Genomic DNA, 24195 nt, shown 5'->3' with positions numbered 1-24195 from the left:
TCCGGAGCCTGTGCTCCGCAACAGGAGAGGCCACAACAGTGAGAGGCCCGCGTACTGCAAAAAAAAAAAAAAAAACTCTTAAAATGTCCTAAAGTTGCTAGTATCTGGGCCCTCAGAAGCTTAAAAGCCTGTACAGTTAAACCCCCAAATGCAAACATGATGCAACCGTTCTACATGGTCCCTAACTGGCCTTCTAAGGTATCCACAGGGGTCAGGTCTGGTAAGCTGAGGGCTTTTATTTTGTTGAGTGGATTGTGTAACCTGGTGGCTGCCTTTAGCTGCCTTCCTTTCTCTTCCCACACCTGGTGCTCTGCTCCTCCTCTCATACTCAATATTGACAAAATGAGGAAGTTAGGCCCCCATCTCACATAACACAGGAAATCACATTTCAGATAGATCAATAAGCTAAATGTAAAAGATCAAAATTATTTTAAAAACCTAAATTCGGGGAGTTCCCTGGTCGTCCGGTGGTTAGGATTTAGCGCTTTCACTGCCATGGCCCAGGTTCAATCCCTGGTCAGGGAACTGAGATCCTGCAAGCCTCAGGGCGTGACCAAAATAAGAAAAAAAAAGAAAAAAAAAGAAAACAACTTAAAAGTTTGATAATATCCAGTGTTGGCAAGGATGTGCAGCCATGGGTACAATTAACTAAGAGGACTATTTCTACTAAATTTTTTACTTCGTTTCTGGTTATCTATCCTGTAAAAATACTAAGTAAATACTAAGACACCTGTACAAGGTTATTCACTGCAGCATTGTTTATAATAGTGGAAAAAAATTGGAAATAACCAAAATATTCCTCAAAGAAATACGGCTAAATAAATTAAGATGCATCCTTATAGAATGTTACACAGCTTTTTTTAAAAAAAAAAATAAGGTAAATATATACACAATGACAGGGAAATAGCTCTAAGACATGTTAGAACTTACTTGAATTCAATTTCTTCATCTGTAAGGTGGAGAGGTTGGACAAAAAAAATCGCTTAGAGTCCTTCTAACTTCACTCTATGAAAACGGAAGTACATCATATGGCTCAAGAATTTTGTGCACCTAAAAATAGAATTGTCCCCTTTTCAACTTTTTCCCTGGGAAAATCTAAAATTCACAAAACCTGTAACTCCCTTTCTACTTTTTCTCCTTTCTCCAGGTTAAATCTTTCTTTCTCAATTCAGATGATCAAAATATCTTGGAATCTAAAAGTAAATAATAAAACTCTGAGAGTAAATATGTTCAAACAGCTTTACTAAGCGAAAAACCCCTGAATACGTGGGTTTCATAGACAGTACACTCCAGGGCCAGCAATTAAACAGGTCACTCTACATCCTCTGGGTAATATTGGTGACATTGATCAGCAATGGCCTGCTTGGCTAGAAGAGGGCTGTATTTTTTTATTTTTCTTATTTTTAAAAGGCTACGTTTCTTTTCTTTTTAATATTTATTTACTTATTTATTTAGGCTGTGCCAGGTCTTTGTTGCAGCATGCATGCTGAGATCTAGTTCCCCAACCAGGGATCGAACCCAGGCCCCCTGCATTGGGAGCTTGGAGTCTTACCCACCGGACCACCAGGCAAGTCCTGAGGGCTATGTTTATATGAGGAGGAGAGGCCTCATAACCAATGACTGGGGTGTCCTGGAGAAAACTGGTTCCAATTAGAGGGGACTCCAAATTTACATGTGTCAAAAACAATCTCCTAGGAACTGATAAAATAGAAAGGATCTAATTTTAAACAGACAGGAAAGATAACCTAAGGAAGCAGAAGTTTCATTCCGTTTTGACTAGATTTCCATAACCACTTGAGAACCTAGAGTTCCTCTGATGCCCTGGTAGGGAATTTGCTTAACCTTTCTGGGCCCCAGTTCCCCCTATGGAAAGCAGTTATGGGACTTCTGACTCATCTTTCAGGATCATTTTGAAGAAAGGTGAATATTAGAAAATCCATCTGAAAAAAGAAGAGAACACATCAGTCACTGAGGGAAAACCAGGACATAGGGCATAACAAACAATAAATTATCTACTGCCTAAGAAGGTCCTGGAACCAATATAGACAATTATTTTGGTTCTTATTTACAGCCAGAGAGGCCTCTGAAGCTCATTAGAGTCTGGAATTACTTCATACTCTGGGCTGGAAATTTCAAAGGAAAATTTCAAGAAATTCTGAAGGAAACTTCCAAATCCACTAGCTGGTTTGCTCTTCACTAGATGTTAACTGGATTATTTACTTTTAAAAATCAGGCTGAATTTTGCACTACTGAGCCAAATTTTGCATCTCTGAGCAGCTCTTGCTGTTGTCAGTGTAGCTTCCACGTGTGGACAGGAGAAGAAAATACGGGCCATTGTCCTACCAGATGCAAATTATGGTCCCGATTCAACAAAAAACATCTGTTCTCCACACAGGAAAAAATAAGAACAGACTCTGAAGCCAGACTGATCTTTTGTGACATGGCACCCTGCTCTTGTAGAAATTCACGTTGTGGTTTGTGATTAGCAAACAAAAAGAAAAAAAAGATTCTGAAATTCACATGATTTGTAATTTTTCTCAGTTTTGAGGCCTGTGTTAATGATAAAAACTATTAAATTTTAATTAGAATAAACTGATAGCTTTTTGAAAGAGAGAAAGAATTTTGAAAGAAGAAATTGTCTGACATAGCTATACATAACAAAGTTGATGCTATATTCCATCATTCTCTCTGGACCTTTGAGAAACCAATACCCAATAAAAAGCAGTATCAATAATATAACTGGGGGCTTCCCTGGTGGTGCAGTGGTTGGGAGTCTGCCTGCCGATGCAGGGGACACGGGTTCGTGCCCCGGTCCGGGAGGATCCCACATGCCACGGAGCGGCTGGGCCCGTGAACCATGGCCGCTGAGCCTGTGCGTCCGGAGCCTGTGCTCCGCAGCGGGAGAGGCCACAACAGTGAGAGGCCCGCGTGCCGCAAAAAAAAAAAAAAAAATTTATATATATATATATATATAAACTGATTTCATAATTTTCTGTAGTCACTGATGATTCTTTCATTGAAGGTATGAATGACTGAGATTGTTGGTGGACTACATATAGATCACACCCCTCAAATTAATCAAATATATTTGATCCTACCTACTTGTAATAGAATAATACTATAATATTAATCTTACAGTTCTCAATTCTTTGTATTCCTACCCCTCTCCCATCATTTCAGCAGCAGAGAGGGCTTTTTTTTTTTTTTTTAAGCCTAGAGCTTTAGACAGCTCTGGGATATTTATTTATTAAAAAAATGGTTTTTCTTGGCTGCATTGGGTCTTAGTTGCGGCACATGGGATCTTCGTTGAGGCATGCGGGATCTTTGGTTACGGCGGGCGGGCTCTTCGTTGTGGTGGGTGGGCTTCTCTCTAGTCGTGGCTCGCGGGTTTTCTCTTTTCTAGTTGTGGCGCGCGGGCTCCAGGGCGCATGGGCTCTGTAGTTTGCGGCACACAGGCTCTCTCATTGAGGCGTGAGAGCTCAGTAGTTGTGGCGCGCGGGCTTAGTTGCTCTGAGGCATGTGGGATCTTAGTTCCCCGACCAGGGATTGAACCCTAGTCCCCTTCATTGGAAGGCGGATTCTTGACCACTGGACCACCAGGGAAGTACCAGGGCTTTTGTTTTGTACTGCTCCTAAGGTAGTGTCTAAACAGCTAAAATGCAGAGAAAGAAACTGATTCAATGCCTGGCTTTGAGTTTTAAAATCTTGGCTTTGATGATCAAGAGCAAACATGAAGGAGTGTGCCCAACTAGAGTACCCTAGTCAGTAATGAGCACTGATTTTTTTTTTCTTTTTCTTAATAGTAGTTGTTAGAAAATGGTTTTTATTATTTTATGACTGTTAGTCATTTGTACTTCCTCTTTTGTGAATTGTCTGTTTTTATGTTCTTCCCATTTTTGAACTAGAATCTTAGATTTCTCCCCCTTATTTACTTTCACATTGATATGCCATATATGCAGCCAATATTTTCTCAGTTTGATATTTCTTTTTAAATGTAGCTTATAATTTTTTTGATCTGTAGAGTTTAACAGGGTTTTTTTTTGGTTTTTTTGCTGTACGTGGGCCTCTCACTGCCATGGCCTCCCCCGTTGCGGAGCACAGGCTCTGGACGCGCAGGCTCAGCGGCCATGGCTCACGGGCCTAGACGCTCCACGGCATGTGGGATCCTCCCGGACCGGGGCACGAACCCATGTCCCCTGCATCGGCAGGCGGACTCTCAACCACTGCGCCACCAGGGAAGCCCCGAGTTTAACAGTTTTATGTAATCAAATCTACACCTTTTTTTTCCAGATGATTTCCTCCATGGCTCATAAACTTAAGATAGTTTTTATCCATACACAGCCAAGAGAAGCATTCACTCATACTTTCTTCTATTTTGTTTGTAGTTTGATTTGTTACAACAAATTATTCTACCAGGTATCTTGTTCAATCCATCAACAAGTATTTCCTGAGCATCCATCTGCCGTGTGACAAAGTAACAGGTGTTAAGGATAAAGCAGTAACCAAAACACTTAGAGAGTAACAACTGGCTATTTCCAAACTGTTAAGTAGTGCTGGGGAAATAGGTTTGGCTGCTATTGGTACAGTATTGAGCCCAGTGAAGTCGGTCAGGGTTGAGAACTACTGGAACCTCTGCAAACCTTAGCTTTTTTTTCCGCAGAGAATCCCCCTGAGTTAACTTGATAAACTAACACAATTCCTGCAGCAGTCTAAATCTGATTAACCATAGAGCATTAATATGCTCCAGGTACTAGACAAAAGGTCATCAGCAACAAAGGAACCAAGAGAACTACTTGAGAAGGACTTAGAGAAACAACAAAATACACCTTCACCAAGATTTCGAATCAGGATTCAGAGCAGCAGGGCTGTCGGAGATGATTTAGACTTGGCCTTTGCATGATACACAATTAAAGAAAACCTTAGAACAACCTGTAAATGTGAAAAAAAGAGAACAAAGTCAACTGTAATTAAAGACAGCCTCTGAGTGTTTCACCAGCATCAGGCTAAGTTTGTCATTCAAACTTAACCTGACGCTGCCTTTTGGGCTCAGTCTGTGACCTGGGAGGTGCTGGGCCCAATGGATAGGATTAGAACTGCTTTGTGAGGGCACTGTTTGCTGCTGGGCCTTGAGCAATGGCCTGACCAGAGGATCCCTTTCTGCCTCTCACTCCTGGCCCCAGGACTGGCTTGTCCCTGCAAGCTGTCCCAGTTGGGCCTCATCTCTCAGTGTTTCAGAGCTGCTGTCTGCTGGACCTGCTACCACATGACATGCTATCTCCTAACACGGCACACCCAGCATCGCCATTGGACATTCAGCCTTAAGAAATTCCTGGAAAACTGATAAGGAAAGGAGGGGGAAACTCTTTGCAACCTGCTGCTGTGATTTAAAAGTTGGTGAGTATGATGGTTAATTTTGTGTCATATTGGCTAGGCTGTGGTATCAGATTATTTGGTCAAACATGGCTGGATGTTGCTCTGAAGTTCCTTTTAAGATGAGATAAACACTGAAATCAATAGACTCTGAGTAAAGCAGATCACTCTCCATAATGTGGGTGGGCCTCATCCAATCAGTTGAAGGCCTTAAGAGAAAGACTGACATCCCCCGAGGAAGAGGGAATTCTGCCTGCAGACTGCCTGTAACGTCAGCTCTTTCCTGGGTCTCTAGCCTGCCAGCCTGCCCTGCAGATTTTGGACTTACCAGCCTCTACAATCACGTAAATCAATTCTTTAAGATACCTTCCTATCCATCTATCTATCTATTTATCTATCATCTATCTACCTGTCTCCTATTGGTTCTATTTTTCTGAGAACCCTGACTACTACAGTGAGTAGAGGGCTCAAGTAACCCTACTTTGGGCTTAGACTGAGGAAAGAGCTGAGGAGTAGGATATCTCCTTTACTTTTTATTTGTATACATATAACATAATCATGGTTTTGCCAGAAAAGTCAGGACTAACTAGGACTAAATAGTCCTGATTTGCATGATGTAATTAAATGCATCAATATTTTGTGTTTCCATGATTTCCAGATGTTTTATCACCCACACTCACTTGAAAACCATTCACCTGACTGTACAAGATTTCTTTTCCCAACCCACTGCCATGCTTCTCTTCTCAAGCTGTACAGCCCCTCAATAGGAGGAGTCTGGCCAATTCCATGAAGTGTTTTCAGGAATGAAATGATATAATCCCCAGACTGAGCATTTGTACAGTGTATCACAGTTTAATAAGGTGTTTTTACATACTGTTATATATTCTTCTAAATAATTATATAAATTAGGTAAAAGAGGTATAATTATTCTACCTCCCTCCATTGTGCCAAAGAAGAAACTGAAGGCCAAGAAGTGTGAACGTGTCATAAAGCTAGTCTATTCAGTGAGTCTATGGCCAAGCCAGGATTAGAAATCAGTTCTCCCATGCCCTCACATAGCACTTTTTCTTACCACCCAAACATGTATCTGACCAGGTAAGCAAACTCTTTGCCAGATTAGAGTGCCAACTCAGCATCCTAAAAAGGAAATTTACTGTCAGTGATTTTTGACAATGAGATGAGAGGAAAGGGAAGCTGGGGCAGTGGGAATCAGGCTTAGCTAGGGCTGAGGGTAGCTGGAGAGCTGGAAGTTCAGGGAGTAGCTGGTGAGTCATTTCCATTTTTCTACAAAATGAATTTCTAAAGTGTAACAAGGGACTCAAGGCTTTTATTCCTCCTTTCTGCAACTTGTCAAAGTAAGTTTAATTCAAATGGACCCTATTCTGGAAAGCAATTCCTAATTACCAAGTCAAAATTAATCACTAAGTCTTCTGTGTGCTCATTCACATCTTTTATTATAGGACTAATCATATATTAGACAGGCATGTCTCCCTAACTAGACTACGAGTGCCTTAAGGGCAAGGACTGGGTCTTTCTCTGTGCACTCATTCAACTAAGATTGCAGGCACCTCTTCTATTGTAGACAATGTGCTAGAAGCAGTGGGTACAAAGGTGAACTTCCTCCTCTGGATGGTGAAATATACACAGCCAGTAATTACAATACAATGTGATAAATGCTACAATAAAAGCATGTGTGAAGTGGACAGCACAGAAAAGGGGGCACCTAAACTATTTGGGAGGCAGTTAAGGCTGATTTCCAAGCAACCTCCTGAAACATAAACATTTGTCAAGTGTACAAAAGGAAAAGGGCACGTCAGGCTCAGGGCACAGCATGTACAAAAGCAGATGGAATAAGAGAGAATTAGTAGTTTTGTATGAACTGGTGTGAGGTTCGAAAGGTATAAAGATTGTAATAAAAAGCCTTGTTTACCATGCTAAAGCATTTCTATTTTATTCTCTAGGTTGGTCCTTCCCAACCTGCAGACCACAGAATTGTTTCAAAGTTTATAATGTAGACTAAATAAATAGGTCTAAAAGGTGTGTGTGTGTGTGTGTGTGTGTGTGTGTGTGTGTGTGCAGGGGGTGGGGGGTGCTTGTTTAAATGTTTGTAGATACTTTAAGAATATATTCAAAGCTATGTATAAGTGGTATAGGAGTTATAGTAGCTTTTGGTCATTATTTTTATAAATCAATAAATACTAAAAACAGAAGTACTACTGTGTGAGGGTCCAAAGGATTTTGTTATATCATCAAAAGCGATCCTTATAGTTAAAGTCATGAGAAGTCAGTGAAAGATATTTTCTTTTTTAAGAAAAAAAAATTTTATTGCTTTTTTTCATAAAACATGACACATTTAAAAACTTTAGAAAATACAGATAAACAAATGAGAAAAGAAACACCCAATAGTCCTAATACCCAGAGATGCCCAATATTCATATTTGTTATATAAACTTCCAATATATACATATATATACACAAATATTTTAAATTCTATACATAATTGTACTCTACTTATATTTATAAACATCTTTTTGACACTTATTACATATAGGCATCTGCATCATCATTTTAAATAGCTAAACAGTATTCTATTGATGGGTATTCTATAATTTATCTCCTATTGTTGGACCTTTAGGTTGTTTCTAATTTTTCCATTACAAATAGTAAAGAGATAAATATCTCTTTGTGTTTATATATCCACACCTTCCAATTAGGACATACATCTGGAAGTGAGTCAAAGTATATGAGCATTTTGAGGCTTTGATGCATGTTGTCAAATTACCTTCAGAAAGTTTACACCCACTTTTACACCAACGACTTGTGTATGAGTGTTCATTCCCATACCTTTGTCAGTGTATAATAATAATAATAGTTACTATTATTTTAGTATTCGACAAGTAGAAAGCATTTTAAATTACTTTTCTACTGAGGTTGAACTTTTTTAAAAACTGCTTCAAGGGATAATTTACACTTCATAAAATTCAATGTAAGTGTACAATTCAATGATTTTAGTAATTATATAGTTGTGCAACTATTACCACAACCCACTTTTAGAACATTTCTATCACCCTAGAAAATCTCCTCCACATGGCCATATACAGTGAGTCCCTGCTCCCACCCCCAGACACAGGCAACTATTTCGCTTTCTGTTCCTATAAATTTGCCCTTTCTAGACATTTCATATAAATGGGACTGTTAGTCTTTTGCATGTAGCTTCCTTCACTTTCATGTTTTTGAGGTTTATTCGTTAGCACAGATCAGTATTTCGACTCTGAACTTTTTCAATCTTCATGTTAACTTGCAGTTGTTCCTCTGAGAGCTGTCTGTTACAAAGGCCCTTGCCCATTTTTCTATTGGGGCACTGAAGGATTTTACAGAGGAGGGATATAATCAGGTTCATGTTACATTAAGAGAATTCTAGCAGCACTGGGAAGGATAACTCTATATTTGCATTTCCAATTCTAGGACAATCATCAATACGTTTACTGCATTGAATTATGCTTTATCTACCTACAATAAAGAACTATAATATAAGCTACAAAGAACTATAAAATTATAAAAGGTATAATTATTTGAATAGTTTCCTCTCCTTAAGCAGTGTCATAAAGTTCTAATTTAGTCTCTAAAAAAAGAGACAATTATGCAGTTGATTTTACTTTACTGTAGTGAAAATAGGTCCCTTCTGGGACAAAGTGAAGTATGAATAAATAAATGTTACCTTATTCTAATGTTGCTCTTGGTGGCTTGTTTTCTGCATCAAGAGCCCTTAAAATGTTCCTCATCTCTAAGGTTCATTGAATAGGTATTTGACAAACAGTATCTTTGAACTCTATTATTTCTGTAAAGTTAAAAGGAGACCCCCCTGCTGCAAAACCTATTCCCAAGTAAAACCTCTCTAAAAAAGAAAAATGTCCTATTGTGATCCCATATTAACCATTACTGAATTTGTATCCCATGCTATTTTGCTAAATCCAATTAGACTCTTTGAGAAGTAAAGGCTCAGATCTAGTAAAAGTTGCAGTTCTTAAAGGTAGCGGAGGCACTCAAAGCTTGACATATTCGAGTGCTGAAACTTTTCTTCATTACACCTCCTTCAGTCTTCTAAGTCCCGTCCCCAGAGCTGTGTGGATGATCTACCTTAAAGCTAAAAAACGTTAAAGCAAGGGATCCTCACTTGTATGGGGTTCTTCCTAATTTTGTATGTTTTTCCTTAAGAGGGAAGAACAAATTATATAACTTCAGGCCCCACTAAACTTGGACCTGCCCTGTAACCAATGACCTCTATCCCCCATCCCAAAGGTTCTTTGTAAGTTGGTCCTTTACTTCATGGCTTGAGTCTAGATAAATTTCTACAAGCCTTCTTTTAATACAGACATCCTTTTAGAAAGCTTGTCATGCAGATAATAAAGTAACAACATAAATGATTCACCTAGAGTCTCATCACTTCAACAGGTAACCCACATTTATTCTTCTGTGGCCCCTTTCAGTTTTTGTCCACATGTCTACATAACTTTGTGTGATTATAATTAAAGTTGTTTTATCTTGGAAAATGACCAGCTGCCCGAGTTCAGAGGGTGGGCAAGGATGCTGCCAGGGCCACATCCACCTTGTTCACCACTGGATGCTCTGTGCTTAGCACAGAGTCTGGCATCCGGTTAGTACTTAAATATTGGCCGAATTGGCCGAGAGACTAATTCTGAACCTGAATGGCCCAATTTTTTTTTTTTTGGGGGGGGGTATTGAACTCCAAGTAGAAACGAAAAACTCTTAAAAAGTAGCAATTATTGTTTTCCATTAAAGTGGAATCCTGCCTCATTAATTGATTGATTAAACAAGTGTATATTAAGTGTCTGTTAAAACCAAACACAGTTGGATTACTTGAGATATCAAGAGAGACCCAAAGGAGGAAAAATTTGCAGAGTGTGCTCTTTCTAATCCCTATCCCAGCCCTGAACTTTATGGCCTGAGATGAATAAGGAGAATGGAGGAATTTTTAATCTTTTAAAAAGACACAGCCTTATTTTATCTTTGCAGAAGAGTTGACAAAAATATTTAAAAAAATGGCATTGGGGAAGAAAAGGAATTTTACTTAAGGCAGGCAGAAGATTAGAGCTCTCTATTGCCTTAAATGGCTCTGTAAGATTATGACACTAAGCTCTTTGCCAGAAACTGGGCTACACTTATCTGAAGTGCCACATTCATTCTGAAATGCTCTTAGAGGGAGAAGTCACACAGTATTATTGTCCAAAAGGGATGATCATTTTAGGTTTTGGTTAACATACAAAGCATATACCTTTTTTTTTTTTTTTAGGATCTAGAACATGAGGGAGGGCATGTGAGACATGCATCGGTCACTTGAGTGACCTCATGTGACACATGCAGAGTCACTTGAGAAGTCTGACCCTGCAAAAGATTGTCTCCTTCTACCCTGGGGTCAGTGCTACTAGGCAATGGCATTTCCTGGCAAAGTTCAATTAAACAAAATCCCAGACTCGTTTTTCTTCAAAATAATTTTGATTTAATTTCTTCTTTTATATAAAAAGAAAACAAATTACATTTCAGAGAACAGTGTTTAGGTTATGAGGTTCCCATCAGAGCTGTTTTGCAAAACATGTTTACATAATCTGAAGTGAAGTCGGCAGTCGACTGTGAAACTGGGGCCAGCCAGGCTGCCTTGTGCGCGTTCCATTTTGGACAACAAACTAATATAACATTCTATTGTTTAGGTGTCAGCTAGATTTGGATTTTCTTTTGGACGTTTGAATTGGGATGAGAAAACAAACCACCACCACATCACCATGACCAGATTTTAAAAAGCATCAGGTCAGTGCTTTGTAAAGAAAACAAGCAGCATCAATATTTTCTGCTCTAATCAATGAGCCCAAACATTTGACGTTTTGAATACAGATAAATAAGTCAAATTTTTGGAGAGAAAATCTTATAGAATCTTTCTGTTTGTACTGCCCAATGTGTTACTGATTATTTCCCCTACTGACCAATTGTATTTTGCGGTCCAAGATTCACAGAAGTGAATCTTGCTGTGTTAAAATGCAAAGAGAACAATAAACAGTATACAGAAGCAGTTAAATACTTCTTATAAAACTTATCTTAGAGAAAATTTGCCAAAGTAAAAGCAATTACACTTTAGAAGATCCCACTTAATGGCGAATGTATCAAACACCTAAAATTTTGGACAGTTATTAGGAGAAGGCTGAAAATGTGTCCTTGCAGCTTTACCACTCAGCTTCATTTACCTGCCCTCCCTGAGGAGCCTGACTGGAAGGGATCTGTTTCTCTTTGTCTGAAAGTGCCTTGCATTATAGTTAACTGTAGGCGTAGTTTACTGGACCACAAGTTCCTTTAGGATATGAGTGATGTCTTATACATATTTGCCTTCTCCAAAGTACCGAACATGGCAGTGCTGGGGCTCAGGACAGGCTGCCCCAAGATATGTCACAGTGGCATAGTGATTATTTTGAATTAAAGTTACTTGAGAAACAGCTGGTGGAAACAAAAGATATAAAAAACACTCTGACTTCCCCCTTCCCCATGAAAGCAAGAAATAAATCTCCCAGGTGAAGGTATCCTCCCTATACCAGGAGGCTACAAAGCGTCCTTATCACCCGAGTTAGGGAACTCAAGGCTTAAAAAGCTATACTATAAACAAATGTTGTTACTTCTTCATCAGTTTGCTCCCTAGCATAACTTAAATCTTCATAAATCTTTGTCTAAAAATGATATATGAACAACTTGCTTTGGTCACTTCGGGGGTCCCATTTCTATGAGAATTCTACACATGCAAATTAAATTGTTTTGTTTTGCTTCTTTCTCCCGTTAATATGTCTTGGGTCAATTTAATTATTAGACCAGCCAAAAGAACTCAAGAGGGATGGGGGGAAATTTCCCCCTCCCTGATCGTAGTTATTCAATTATTTATGGAAATGAGTAAGTCAAAATACAGATAAAAAAATTCTCCTAATGAACTCCAAGTAGAAACCAAAAACTCTTCTGCTTCTGCATTTAGTGGCTGTATTGTATTTGCAAAATATATTTAGCGTAAATGAAGTGAATATTTCCCTCTAATACAGTCCCTTTTTGTGGGTAAATTTATTCTTTATTCCAATACATTTTTGGGGTGTGATGATGAAACTGATTTTGGATGATCACCCGTAGGTGTCAAATGTCAAAGCATATTTCTTTGCCCTTTCTGGCACAGTATTAGTATACCACATATTCATCCAGAGCCTTTCCAAGGAAGAGCTCTCTAAACAAGCTATTTTAAATTTTATAACGTCCTCAGTTATGTGTTAAATAAGCTAAATTCAAAGAAACTATAAGATTAACCACTTCGGAGCAAAAAGTGAAAGAAATTTAATCAGAAAATTCAAAGAGATGACAGCAAAGAAAGTCTAAAATTAATTGTAATATGATCAGAATGAGATCTCATCTCATCATTCTAATTTGTGAGCCAGGACACACGTACACAAAGAGTTTTCCGACCAAGCTAATTAATAGGCCAAAGGAGCTGGTTTTGTGAAGAAAAACCTAAGGAGGCAAAGTCATTCAGTATAAGTCTAACATAGGATTTTGGAAATTCTAAATCAGCAAGTCTCTTAAAGGAAACAAAAAGCAAATATCGGGCTTCCCTGGTGGTGCAGTGGTTGGGAGTCCACCTGCCAATGCAGGGGACACGGGTTCGTGCCCCGGTCCGGGAGGATCCCACATGCCGCGGAGTGGCTAGGCCCGTGAGCCATGGCCGCTGAGCCTGCGCTCCGCAATGGGAGAGGCCACAACAGTGAGAGGCCCGCATAACGCAAAAAAAAAGAGCAAATATCACGTTGCTTTTCAGTTTAATCAATAATGCATTCATTTTCATATTCACTTTGATTATTAAATGCACAAAAATATATCAAATCACTTTTCTGTGTGTTAAAACATTCAAGTATATCATTGAAAAAAGGCAATGCAACTTTGTCTCTGAAGTTTTTAAAGACAAGGGAGGCAACTAGAGATAAACAAGGATTAAGCCTGGAAGCTCTCTCAAGGTCTGGCTTTTGATTCCTATGTCTCTAACTGAACAAAACCCTCAAGTCATAAAAGCACAGAGATACATTTTCTCCACGCCTTATATTCCTGTTCTAAGAGAGGTTAGCACCGGGATCCAGACACATAACGCAGCATTTTCTAATTACCTAATTTCTACCAGCAGTTTCTGCTAACAACAACAACAAACAACTTCAGAGAGACTGTCTCCCTCAATAAACGTAACTAAGTTCAAGTGCATATTAAGGTTTGTAGAGATGAAATGACATAACTTGAAGATTGACTTTAAAATGTTTCAGTGGAAAAGAAAAAAAGGGGGATAGGTGAGAAATGTGGCAAAGTCTTATAATTACTAAATGTAGGGGATGGGTATGGGGGGATTTATCATATTATTTTTTTCTACTTTTGTGTATGCTTGAGAATTTTCATAATGAGACTTTTTAAAAAAGAGCTTTAGGCAATATAGTTCATCAGTATGGGTATGGGTCTATGGACTAGATAGAAAGCTCTGCTAAAAAGAAGAATGGCTGGTCTTGAATCTGGGGCTCTTTACCAGGTTTAAAAAACCATTTCACCTGTCTTTCTCAAAGGAAGGAAAATCACACAAATCTACACATTATCTTGGGATGTGTATTAACACAATACACTGTTTAATGTTACCATAAAATTAGAGAAATCTAACTTTTCCAGCTGAACATGGAGGCTATATTACATGAAAGACATGGATTTAGATTTTGGTTTAGCTTTTAGTTTGAAAGAAAAAGAAGAGAGTGTTAATCAAAGAATTCAGATTCCCTAATCCTTTTCTCAGATCCAAGTAGTTTTTCTTTTGGGGATTTAACCGCTACCCTGACAGTTACAGAAGTTAAGTTGAGGGGGTCTCCTTCTGGAGGTCATACTTTGAACAGAAGTCATCCTTTCCTGTGTTGAAGAAATCACTTTCACCCTCAGCAGAGAATACACTTTTAAGGAGGCCTCACTCTTTCTGGCCCCTCTCTATTCCCTTAACACCTCATATATCCCTCTCTTCCATGCTTCCTATATTCTTCCCCACTGGTCCTGTCATCACATCCTATGCAATCCTCAGAGGTCCAAAAAGCCAAAGAGCCCCCTGGGTCTATGAGGACAATACTTGTTCCTGTGCAAAATGTGGCTTGGGGAACTGGAACTGGATTAGAAACAAAAGAGGAGTCAGATAGCAACAAATTCTCTCCTAGTTCCTTTATTTTACATAAGTTTCATGACCATGGGGCCTGTTCTGACATTGCTTTTTTTTTTTTTTCCTTCTTTCTTTTTTAAAACAGAGATTAAGGGCTCACGTAAGAATTCACTCTACTAACACTGATGTCATGGACACTTCTTTTTTAGAATGAGGTATTTGGTTTACTGTCTAAAACAGTGAAGGTTTGGGCAAACTGCAGAAATGATATAGCAAGTGATAAAATAAAAGTGAATAACTGAAACATAAAACAGAAATGGGATCTGGCAACATAGTTGCTCTGACACTCTGAGAATCATTATTGTAGCCAGAATAAACACACCTACCCTACATCTCTAAAAGCAAAACCCAGCATGATTTTTCCTAGGGGCATACATTTCTACTCAGAAAAGACAGTGAGAATGAAGAGATGAGTGAATATGAAAATGGTAAAGAGATTAAGACCACTCTTACTGCCCTTTTCCCCATTCTAACACGAATTACTTATTAATGGACCACTATTTCCCTTGGTTTCAAATTACCTTAGGAAAACATTAATAATTACAGCAACAACAGCATTTACAAGTGAGTTTATGTGGAACTGTTGTCAGAGTTCAAAACACCATGAAAGATCTGGAGAAGACAGTTGACTATTTCACATAAAAAACTGAACAATTAGGTTAGCCAGGCCCAAAATAATGATGAAAATGTGAGAGATTAACTTAGGCCATGTTAGACGCTCTTCTTGGTAGAGGGAAATTATATAGATGAGAGATGGATATATGAATACAAAGGCCAGGCCACATGCTGCTCCTGAATATCTGCAAAATAAAAGCTTTTGGGTTAATATTCATCCTGTGTTTTTCTGATTTACAATTATGGTAAATATAGTACAATTTAAATCCTCCTCAGTCTGATATTACAATAAAATTGTTTTTGATTCATTTGTTGACATAAAGCATTTGAGTTTAAAACTTATTTTACTTGCTAAGTTAATATAAAATATTATTTCCTGTTCATCTTTATAGCATCCGCTTGACAAAGAGTTTTTTATTCATCTCTCAAATCTCCCTAGTTCCTCTGTATCTCAGTGATTATGGCTACTTCCTCAGAAACATCTGGAGATAGGCTTCATACCTTTGATCTTTTATAAACTAATTATAAATTCTGAGTTGTTGAAGGACTGCTAGCATCTGCTTAAGACTGAGAGTGCCTCCTTGGCATTCAGCATAATTATCAAAGATAGTAACAAAAATACCTAAACACATGACAGAGGAACCTATACTTTCTTCTCTCCTTCCCTATACTTAGTTTTCTTGAAAACAGGTTAATGGGAACTTGTAAATCCATTATATTCAATAAGCATCAGGCTAAAAGTCTCCCCTTTTGTTTCTTGCTACTTTCTTAGGTAAGGGTCTTCCAAAAAGTGACTCAGTCCTGCTTTCTACAGGTCAAGGAAATCAGATCATTCGAAATTTCAGTTTTCCGTGAGAATCTGAGGTCACAAATATATTCCCAATCTACTCAACCTATCACAATGTATTTGGAGAAAGGATATTAAGGAAAGAGCCATCTGGGATCTAAACTCTTACTTTATGACTACAATCGACACTGAAATATGTTCTTGAGTAGAAATGGATTAAGAAAGTTAGGACATAGCCTTGACATATTAGGGACATTTGAGGTACCCCAAGAAGTTATATATTATATATTAAAAACAACTTTATTTTGGATAAAGAAAAAGGAATACAGTAGAAAATTATGAGAAAAACAAAAAAGAGAAGGGGAAAGGTACATAAGGCTAAGGGATAATGGGGCTTCTAGAGTCAGGAATAAGCAGAAATGGAAGATAATGAGCACCTTAACTGATACCAGGGAACTACATTTGAATGTTACCAGTTTTAAATACTCACAGGAATTTTATACAATTATATCAAAACAACAACTACAACAACAACAACAACAGGAAAAGCATAAAAATAAAGACCAATATATGAAGGGGCAAAGTTCCCTTACAGGCAGTACCTTATGATTCCTCCTATGTTTGGGTAGAAACAGGCCATGAGCACGCCAGCTCCCACAATAACTAGATTAAGAATCAACACGTGGAAAATGCTAAAAGTTGAGAAGAGAGTTTGGAGGAAGAAAAAATATAAAAACAGGAAAATTATAACAATTAATATGAGAATAAAATTCATTATTATCATCCTTAAAATGAGAATGTCTTAAACTTGACAATAAAATCACAGCATAAATAGAAGGCAACAATAGTACTCAATACTGGTGATGGGACAGTGATACCTGGCCCTTTTGTGCAATTATATAAATAGGTTAAATTTTGTAGGAGCAAACTGGTAGTGTGTATCAAGGTTCACATTCTTTGACACATAATTCCATTTGGGTGGAAAATCATAAGAAAATAATTGAAAAAGCTATTAACATAAAGATATTTGTGAAAAGACAGAAGCATCCTAGATATATGGCAGGGTAACAATTTACTTGATGGAATATACTAAAAACATTAAAAATAAGTAATCACTGTTACCTAGATGGTAAAAATCCATCTAGGCAACTTGAGGAAAAGTTAGTTAGATTTTTACTACACAAGAAAATCTGAAAACACTTGAAAAAATATCAGAAGGAAATACACTGAAAAGGGTGTAGTGACTGTGTTATAATTTGGGATTTGGGGTAATCTTTGTTTCTATATTTAACAAATTTTGTATGTTTTACAATATTTCTTTGTAAAGTGTTTACTTTTATAATTAGAAAAATAAATTTTATTAAGGGGTAAGACAAAATGGGCAGGTTTTTATTTTTCAGATTTAGTCATTTAAAGCTATTCAGTATTTACCATGAATAGAATATCTGCTAAATAACTTGAATTAGATGTTAACAATTCAAGGTTTGGGAATCAATTCTGGACACAAACAAACATAATGTAGATGGAATATGATGCTCAAGAAATAACTCCATTTCCCCCAAAAATGATCCTTAAAAGCCAAATTTACACATCAAAGCAACATTGTGAGCCCAAGTTATCAGAGGTTAATTAATCCTAGGTAAAGATTACAGAAAGAATTAAAAATAAGGAAAAGTATTTACACAAATAAGTGGTTAGTCATCCATCTTGATGAATTACAAAGATATTCAGGCTTCCAGATCTTACTATTTATCCAGAAACTCCAACCTTAAAATTGCTTCAGAGCTTTGAGAGAGACATTGGTTGGGCCTTTGTTATTTCTATATTGTAAAAGGAATCAGCTTTGTGTATTTTCCAAAGTAGTGGTTCTCAAAGTGTAACCACGAACCCCAGGGAAGTTCCCAATTCCCTTTCAGGAAGCCCTGAGGTAAAAATTATTTTCCAATCAGACAAAACATTACTCGCTTTGCAAAAGCATTGGTGGGTAAACTGCTGCCCCCTTAGCATGGATAGAGGCAGCTTCACTTGTCTGTATTCTATACTGTATTCTTTACTGCCAAACACTCTCAAAAAAAAAAAAAAAGTTTTATTAAAAATTGTCCTTGATAAAGGAGTAAAAATTATGTTTTATTAAATCTCATACTTTGAACATACATCTTTTTAATATTCTGTATGATCAAATAGCAAGTATATAATGAAGCACATCTGCTGCATACTGAAGTAAAAAGGCTGTCTTGAGGAAAAGTACTTGTGCAACTGAGCTGGGGGACAACCCTGCCGTTTTATCCAAAGACTGCTATTTTTACTTGAAAGGCAGATAAACTATGGTTCTTCAGACTTGGGTATTTGACAGACATTTTCTTGAAAATGAATGATATGATCTTATCATTTCAAGGAAAGCAACTGGTAGTTTGTGTTGCCAATGATAACATTTGAGCTTTCGAGCAAAAACTAGTATTTTGGAGAGCTTGTATTTGCCACCATGAGAGCTCGACAGTTTTCCAATAAATATCTAAAGACTTTTGATATTAATGAATGTGGGTTTTGAAGTGTGCATAATGAAGTGTGTCAACATTTGGAAGGTCTACAGAACTCACTGAACCAATATTTTCCAAAGGATTAACCCTGATGTTATAAAATCATGCATGGGTAAAAGATCCAAAGTGTAAGATAGACCAATGGATTTTAATGTAACTGAGTTTCAGATTCAACTAACTTTTAAAAAACTACCACTTGTCAAGGTTTGGCATAGTATCAAAGAAGAATATCCATAATGATCTGAAAAGGCTATTAAAAGTACTCCTTGTTCCAACTGGGAGGGTGTATTTTCTTCATATATTTAAACAAAAATTACACATTACAACAGAATGAATGCAGAAGAAGCTAGGAGAATCCAATGATCTACTAGCAAATCAGACATTAAATCAGTTTTTTTTTTTTTTTTTGCGGTACGTGGGCCTCTCACTGTTGTGGCCTCTCCCGTTGTGGAGCACAGGCTCCGGATGCGCAGGCTCAGCGGCCATGGCTCACGGGCCCAGCCGCTCCACGGCATGTGGGATCTTCCCAGACCGGAGCACGAACCTGTGTCCCCTGCATTGGCAGGCGGACTCTCAACCACTGCGCCACCAGGGAAGCCCCCATTAAATCAGTTTTAATGTCATTAATCAGTTTTGAAAGGTAAAAGGAAAGTTTTTTTTGGAAATCGTTATTTTTCAAAAATGTTATTTATGTTAACAAGTAATGGTTTATTATTGCTTTTTAAGTAAATTAATAAACATTTAAAAAATTCTGTTCTAATTTTTCATATGTTAAATATTGATGGATATAACCCACATAAGCTAAAGTTCCTGGGGGTCCTCAAATAAACCTTAAAAGTGTAAAGGGGTCCTGAAATCAAAAAGTATGCTCCAAAGTATGCAGTCTGTAGAGTACTTGTAACTGTAGGATAAATGATAATGTCTTCTTGGTGGCAGGGGAAGAAATGTAATGTGAACACAAAAGGGAATTCCAGACTTTTTACAAGAAGAAAAAACATTCTAACAGCCAACATTATGCAAAATAATGGCAGAAAACAGGAATAAGGCGTTTACCTAGAATTTTTTTCATCTATTACTTCTCCGTATTTATTTTATTTTGGTGAATGTAAATAGAGCAGGGTGTATAAACACAATAGGAATAATATTTACTGAAATCCAATAGGAGAACTGTAGCTGCTGCTATTGTCAATGCTAGAAGCCTGGTAACTCTCGATTTCTGCTTTTAAAAGCTTTTTTGTTTTTAAACCTACACATTTATAACTAATTATTTATTAAATGAGGGGAAAGACTGCATTAGTTCACTTCAAATAAACTGGTTAAGACCACTTGTTTAGCTGGTTACCGTAAATGTAATTTTTTTCAAGTTTTATCCAAAAGTTTTCTTCATTTAAGATCATTTATTCCCAATAAAATAGGTCAGGACTAGGTACTTTTTACTAGAATGAATCTATAATAAAACTTAATTAAGAGTAGAAGTTAACCAGGGGTCCACAAGGAAGTTTCAGGGAAACCTGAAGCAGTATATGGAAACTTCTCTTGGATGAGGGTAACTAGCTTTGAACAGATTTTCAAAAGGACTCACAACTCCTCCATTACCAATAAGAGATTAAAAATTACGGCAATAGTTACAGAAGCAAATAAGAATTTAAACTTGTTATGTATCTCACCTTCAATCCTAAACAATGATCATTTATGTAAAAATGCATGAATATTAAATATACAAGTAAATATCAATAACCAATAATTAAAAGAGTTGCTTCTTATTAGCCATACAGGCCCTACATACTATTAACTTCTTGGCAAAGAGTAGATTAATAGTGACTAAATCATAAGATAAATATAACTGGTATCAGAGCTAACATAAATTCACTGGAAGGAATTAACTTTAAATCATTCTGGACAAGGGAGAGGCTTCTATTTTTAAAGCTCTTCTGGGACAAGAACACCAATGATCTATCCTTGGTGTTAGGCAAGTTTTTCATTGTTCATTAGGCCAATTTTTATAGCAAAAGGATCAGTCACATTTTAAACTGACCTGTTTGCACAGTCATTTGTTGCTTGGCACATCTTGCTGGTCAAGAGAAGAGCCCTTACCTAGGATAAACGTCACCGAAGATATGGCCCAACAGCTGGACACGAGCCAAGTAGCCTAGGAGTGGATATACAGTCATCATCTGGAACAGCAGGAATATCCTTGCAATGAAGGACAGGATGTCACTGCTAGGGAAGTTGTCTAAAAAATTCTAATCCAAGAAAGATGATAATGTTACAAATCAAATTCAGTATATACAAATTTATAAAATGGAATTTTTTCGCTTCGTTTGAACATGGGTGCCACTCAAATTGTGGTTTGTGGATGGGCGTCCATCCACAAACTGTTTGTTAACTATGATTCTTCAATGAGCTAAGTACAGAAATTGAAAGTTAAGTGTTTGGAAACTTAAAGACATTTGACATTAGAATAAAAATGTGGCATTTTACGAAAGTATCAGTCTGCAAATGATTTGATATTGAAACAACAACAACAAAGAAGACCTTGTCCACCACTGACAGTCTGAGAAGTACTGCTCTATAAGGTTCAAGCATAAATTTGTTTGAATAAATTTAAATAGCTAATTCAATGCTACTTCATCCTTAATAGTTCTCTTGCTTTTCCTCCTCTGAAACACTGTTACACTTTCAAAGTAAGATTATAGAATAAGGTGAGAGTGTATCTATCACCTACTATCATTATTATGTACAGTCTATCAATAAATAGAAAAGAATTTATTTCTCCTTCCTTTCATGATTCTTTTCTCCATTTTCGTTAGGCATCTAAGAAAAAAAAAGCTAATCACTCAGATTTTTTTTTCCTTGCAAATACAAATACCACAGATATTCTTATTCCCAAGGGAGTGGGCTTTATATGGGATTGTTCACATCAGGGGAATTTTCAGCAAACATTTGGCTGCCAAAGAACTTCTGGAATCAAGGAAATCAAGAGAACATTTCAAGCTATCATAACAGCAATAACTCAAACCTATTTATCTTATAAAGATGAGAATATTATTACCACTATTATGCTGAAAAAACCTTTATAATTCATCTGTAATAAATCATATTATATACTCCACTACACTATTAGAGGAATTTCTTCTGCCTAGAAAGAAAATCACCTGTGCATGCTATTTCTTGTGAGAAATTCTTCAGTTACATAAAACTAGAGATTATACTATTCCCAGGTTTATGACAGGCCAAAGCAAAGAAAATATTATTTATGGCAACCTTTTAGTAAAAGAATGTTTCTTTTATTCTTTCTGTCTCTCCCTCTGTCTTTTTAACAGTCAAATAGTCTTTCTTTGCTTTGATACTTGACACATAGTACCAAAATGGGTGTCAGACCTATTATTACGGACTGATGAACTAAGACACCAGTTTATTCAAGACATTTCCAGATCTGGACTTTGGAAAATAAGGGAATTGAATATAGTCTCTGTGGAGGGTTTATAAATTCAAGACTACTACTAGTACAGTTCTCCACACACCCAAAAATACTATGCATATAATAGGAATCATTTATTTGAGTACCATAAGGTGCCAGCATGCAGTAGGACTTCTCAGAGAGTCCATCTAAAAATCTATGGAGTATCTATTATAATATTTAATGGAAGAGGAAACCGAAGCTCACAAGGGAGGGGTAAGGTGCTTAAATTCCCACATGCACGGTAAATAGTAGAGATTGTATTCAAACTCAGGCCTGTCTGGTATTATATTTTGCTACTGTATCACACTGCTTGCTCTGCAGATATGAAGGTGTAAACAATCACACAGAGAGGGTACACAGTGCCTTACCTGCTCTATACAATCTTTGGATAATGGTGGTGAAGGAAATGAAGCAAAAACCAGGACTCCAATATAGAAATAAGTTAATGTCACCAGTATATAAGCAATGGACAAGTCCCTCACCTGTAAAGAAAGAAAAAAATTTCCACAATGTTGAATAAATTTTTAGTAAGTAAGTATGCCTGAATAGGCTAAATAATAAGACTGACAAATAAATATAAGATTTATCTTTTTGCTCTGTGTGCCTGTGTATACCTCCTGGGTATCCAGTTTGCTCAGAGAAAGTAGTTAAAACAAGATCCACATACTTTACAATTAGTCTGACAACTTTTTAAAAGCTATTCTGGAGTATGTAGACTAAGCTACCTGTTGGCAGACTTAGAAAGTTAACATAAATGGTGATTTAACATGATTGAAATTCTGACTTAATTTCAAAATGCAGTTCATTTACCAAAATATAAAATATTTAACTAAAATAATAAAGCTAAGGGACAACAAGAAATCAAGAATAGGTTACTTTCTGTATGATTTATGGAATTAAAAATTTTTTTTTCTTCTAGTGAATTAACTTGTTAATTCATCAAAGCATGCCTAGACCAAAAGAGACTGGTATATATTAAAATATATTTAATAAAGGAAAGCTAACGCAGACAATAAGCAGGTATTAAAGACAAGCTTAATAAACCTAAACAGTAAACAAAAGGAAATCAAAAGGCAGCTGTTCAAACAGCTGCACAATCTTATGATTGGAACCAGTAAACAAATGGAGAACATTAAATAAATTGGATTGCTTTCTTCCACTGCTGTTCCCACCCTCCCAACCATCCCCATGCAAAGTAAAAAGCTCCAAGATATTTAATGAAGCCAGCTGTCAGATCCAAACAGAACAGATCCCACAGCTTATAAATCTGGTCTCCATCACCACTAAAGTTATGGCCAAATAATTCAGCACAACTAAATTATGGCTATAAGCCTATTCAGCTTTCATTTTAAACACACATTACTTTGAAAGCTAAGAAAACAGGTAAGAAAAAAAATTATATATAATTTTGCTTTAGTTTGATTCCACAGTAAGAAAACTGGACATTTGGTATTAGAGAACATTTCTGATTTTTGGGAAAACGTTCCTCCTTAAATGGGCTAAAGCAATAGTACAGAGTTATAAACTTAAATGTTGATAAATTCACTTAAAAAGCAAGTAACAAAATATGAGAAATCCAAAGTTAGGTCTAAGTTGACAATCAGCTTGAAAACAAAACAGGGATTTCAAACCCTAAATTAGACAGTGGATAGGCTATGGAACTACAGGAACCTGGATTATGGAGATTGCTTCCAGCCTTTTCAGAGTTTCTAATTGTGAAGGAGAGGCTGACCAAACCTCCAGGGAAGTTCCAAAGTCTTTCCTCTAGTTCTTGAAGCTCTAGGGCCCATCTCAGGCTAGACTTCAGTCACCCCTTGGGTTGCCTGATGGTCTTGTGTAGTATTAACAGAAATGAACCAGGCAACTCTTATTTTCATATCAAAGGGTAGTAGTCTCCCATTATGACACTTGAAAGTCATTCTACCCTCAACCTACTCAATGTCACTCAAGAACAAAGAAGTTTTGCAGAACGCAAAACCTTGGAAGGCCAAGAAGGCTGCGTCAGAGAGAGCTATATATAAAAAAGGACAGCTACCATTTCATGGAGTCTTTAGCCAGTATACCACATGATCAACACATTATTTTGGGCAGGTTTCCTGCAAAGATGTGTATCTTAGCAAACTTTGGGGAAAATCTGATGAAGATAAAAAGGCAAAGATGC

General features: G+C 37.0%; 1 protein-coding gene and 1 long non-coding RNA gene across 18 annotated transcripts in view; both read right to left on the bottom strand.

The window, feature by feature from the left end:
- Positions 1-8: 8 nt before the first annotated feature.
- LOC113617538 (uncharacterized) lies at positions 9-1942 on the bottom strand. The gene is made up of 3 exons (XR_003431692.1): positions 1553-1942; positions 439-1050; positions 9-54 (listed from the first exon to the last, which is right to left on the bottom strand). It is a non-coding gene; the product is annotated as an uncharacterized LOC113617538 (long non-coding RNA).
- A 2240-nt stretch (positions 1943-4182) lies between these two features.
- SLC38A9 (solute carrier family 38 member 9) overlaps positions 4183-24195 on the bottom strand; it is a 109878-nt gene continuing 89865 nt past the window's right edge. For 6 of the 17 annotated variants that reach the window (XM_027101099.1, XM_027101097.1, XM_027101098.1 and 3 more), the window contains 4 exons: positions 22403-22516; positions 20666-20814; positions 16637-16726; positions 13204-15432 (listed from right to left, as the gene is read on the bottom strand). In XM_027101099.1, coding sequence (XP_026956900.1) covers positions 15267-15432; positions 16637-16726; positions 20666-20814; positions 22403-22516 — 519 coding nt within the window. In that variant the 3' untranslated portion in view covers positions 13204-15266. Of the gene's footprint in view, positions 4460-4820; positions 4930-13203; positions 15433-16633; positions 16727-20606; positions 20815-22402; positions 22517-24195 lie in introns of those variants that run through there. The other 11 variants (XR_003431686.1, XM_027101102.1, XR_003431691.1 and 8 more) reach the window with 11 other exon arrangements.

This window comes from Aethalodelphis obliquidens, unplaced genomic scaffold (assembly GCF_003676395.1).
Source record: "Aethalodelphis obliquidens isolate GAN/ISIS:26980383/991018 unplaced genomic scaffold, ASM367639v1 scaffold4, whole genome shotgun sequence".
Taxonomy (NCBI): Eukaryota; Metazoa; Chordata; class Mammalia; order Artiodactyla; family Delphinidae; genus Aethalodelphis; species Aethalodelphis obliquidens.
Note: the sequence above shows the minus strand (reverse complement) of the source record. Positions and strands in the feature narration are given on the sequence as shown.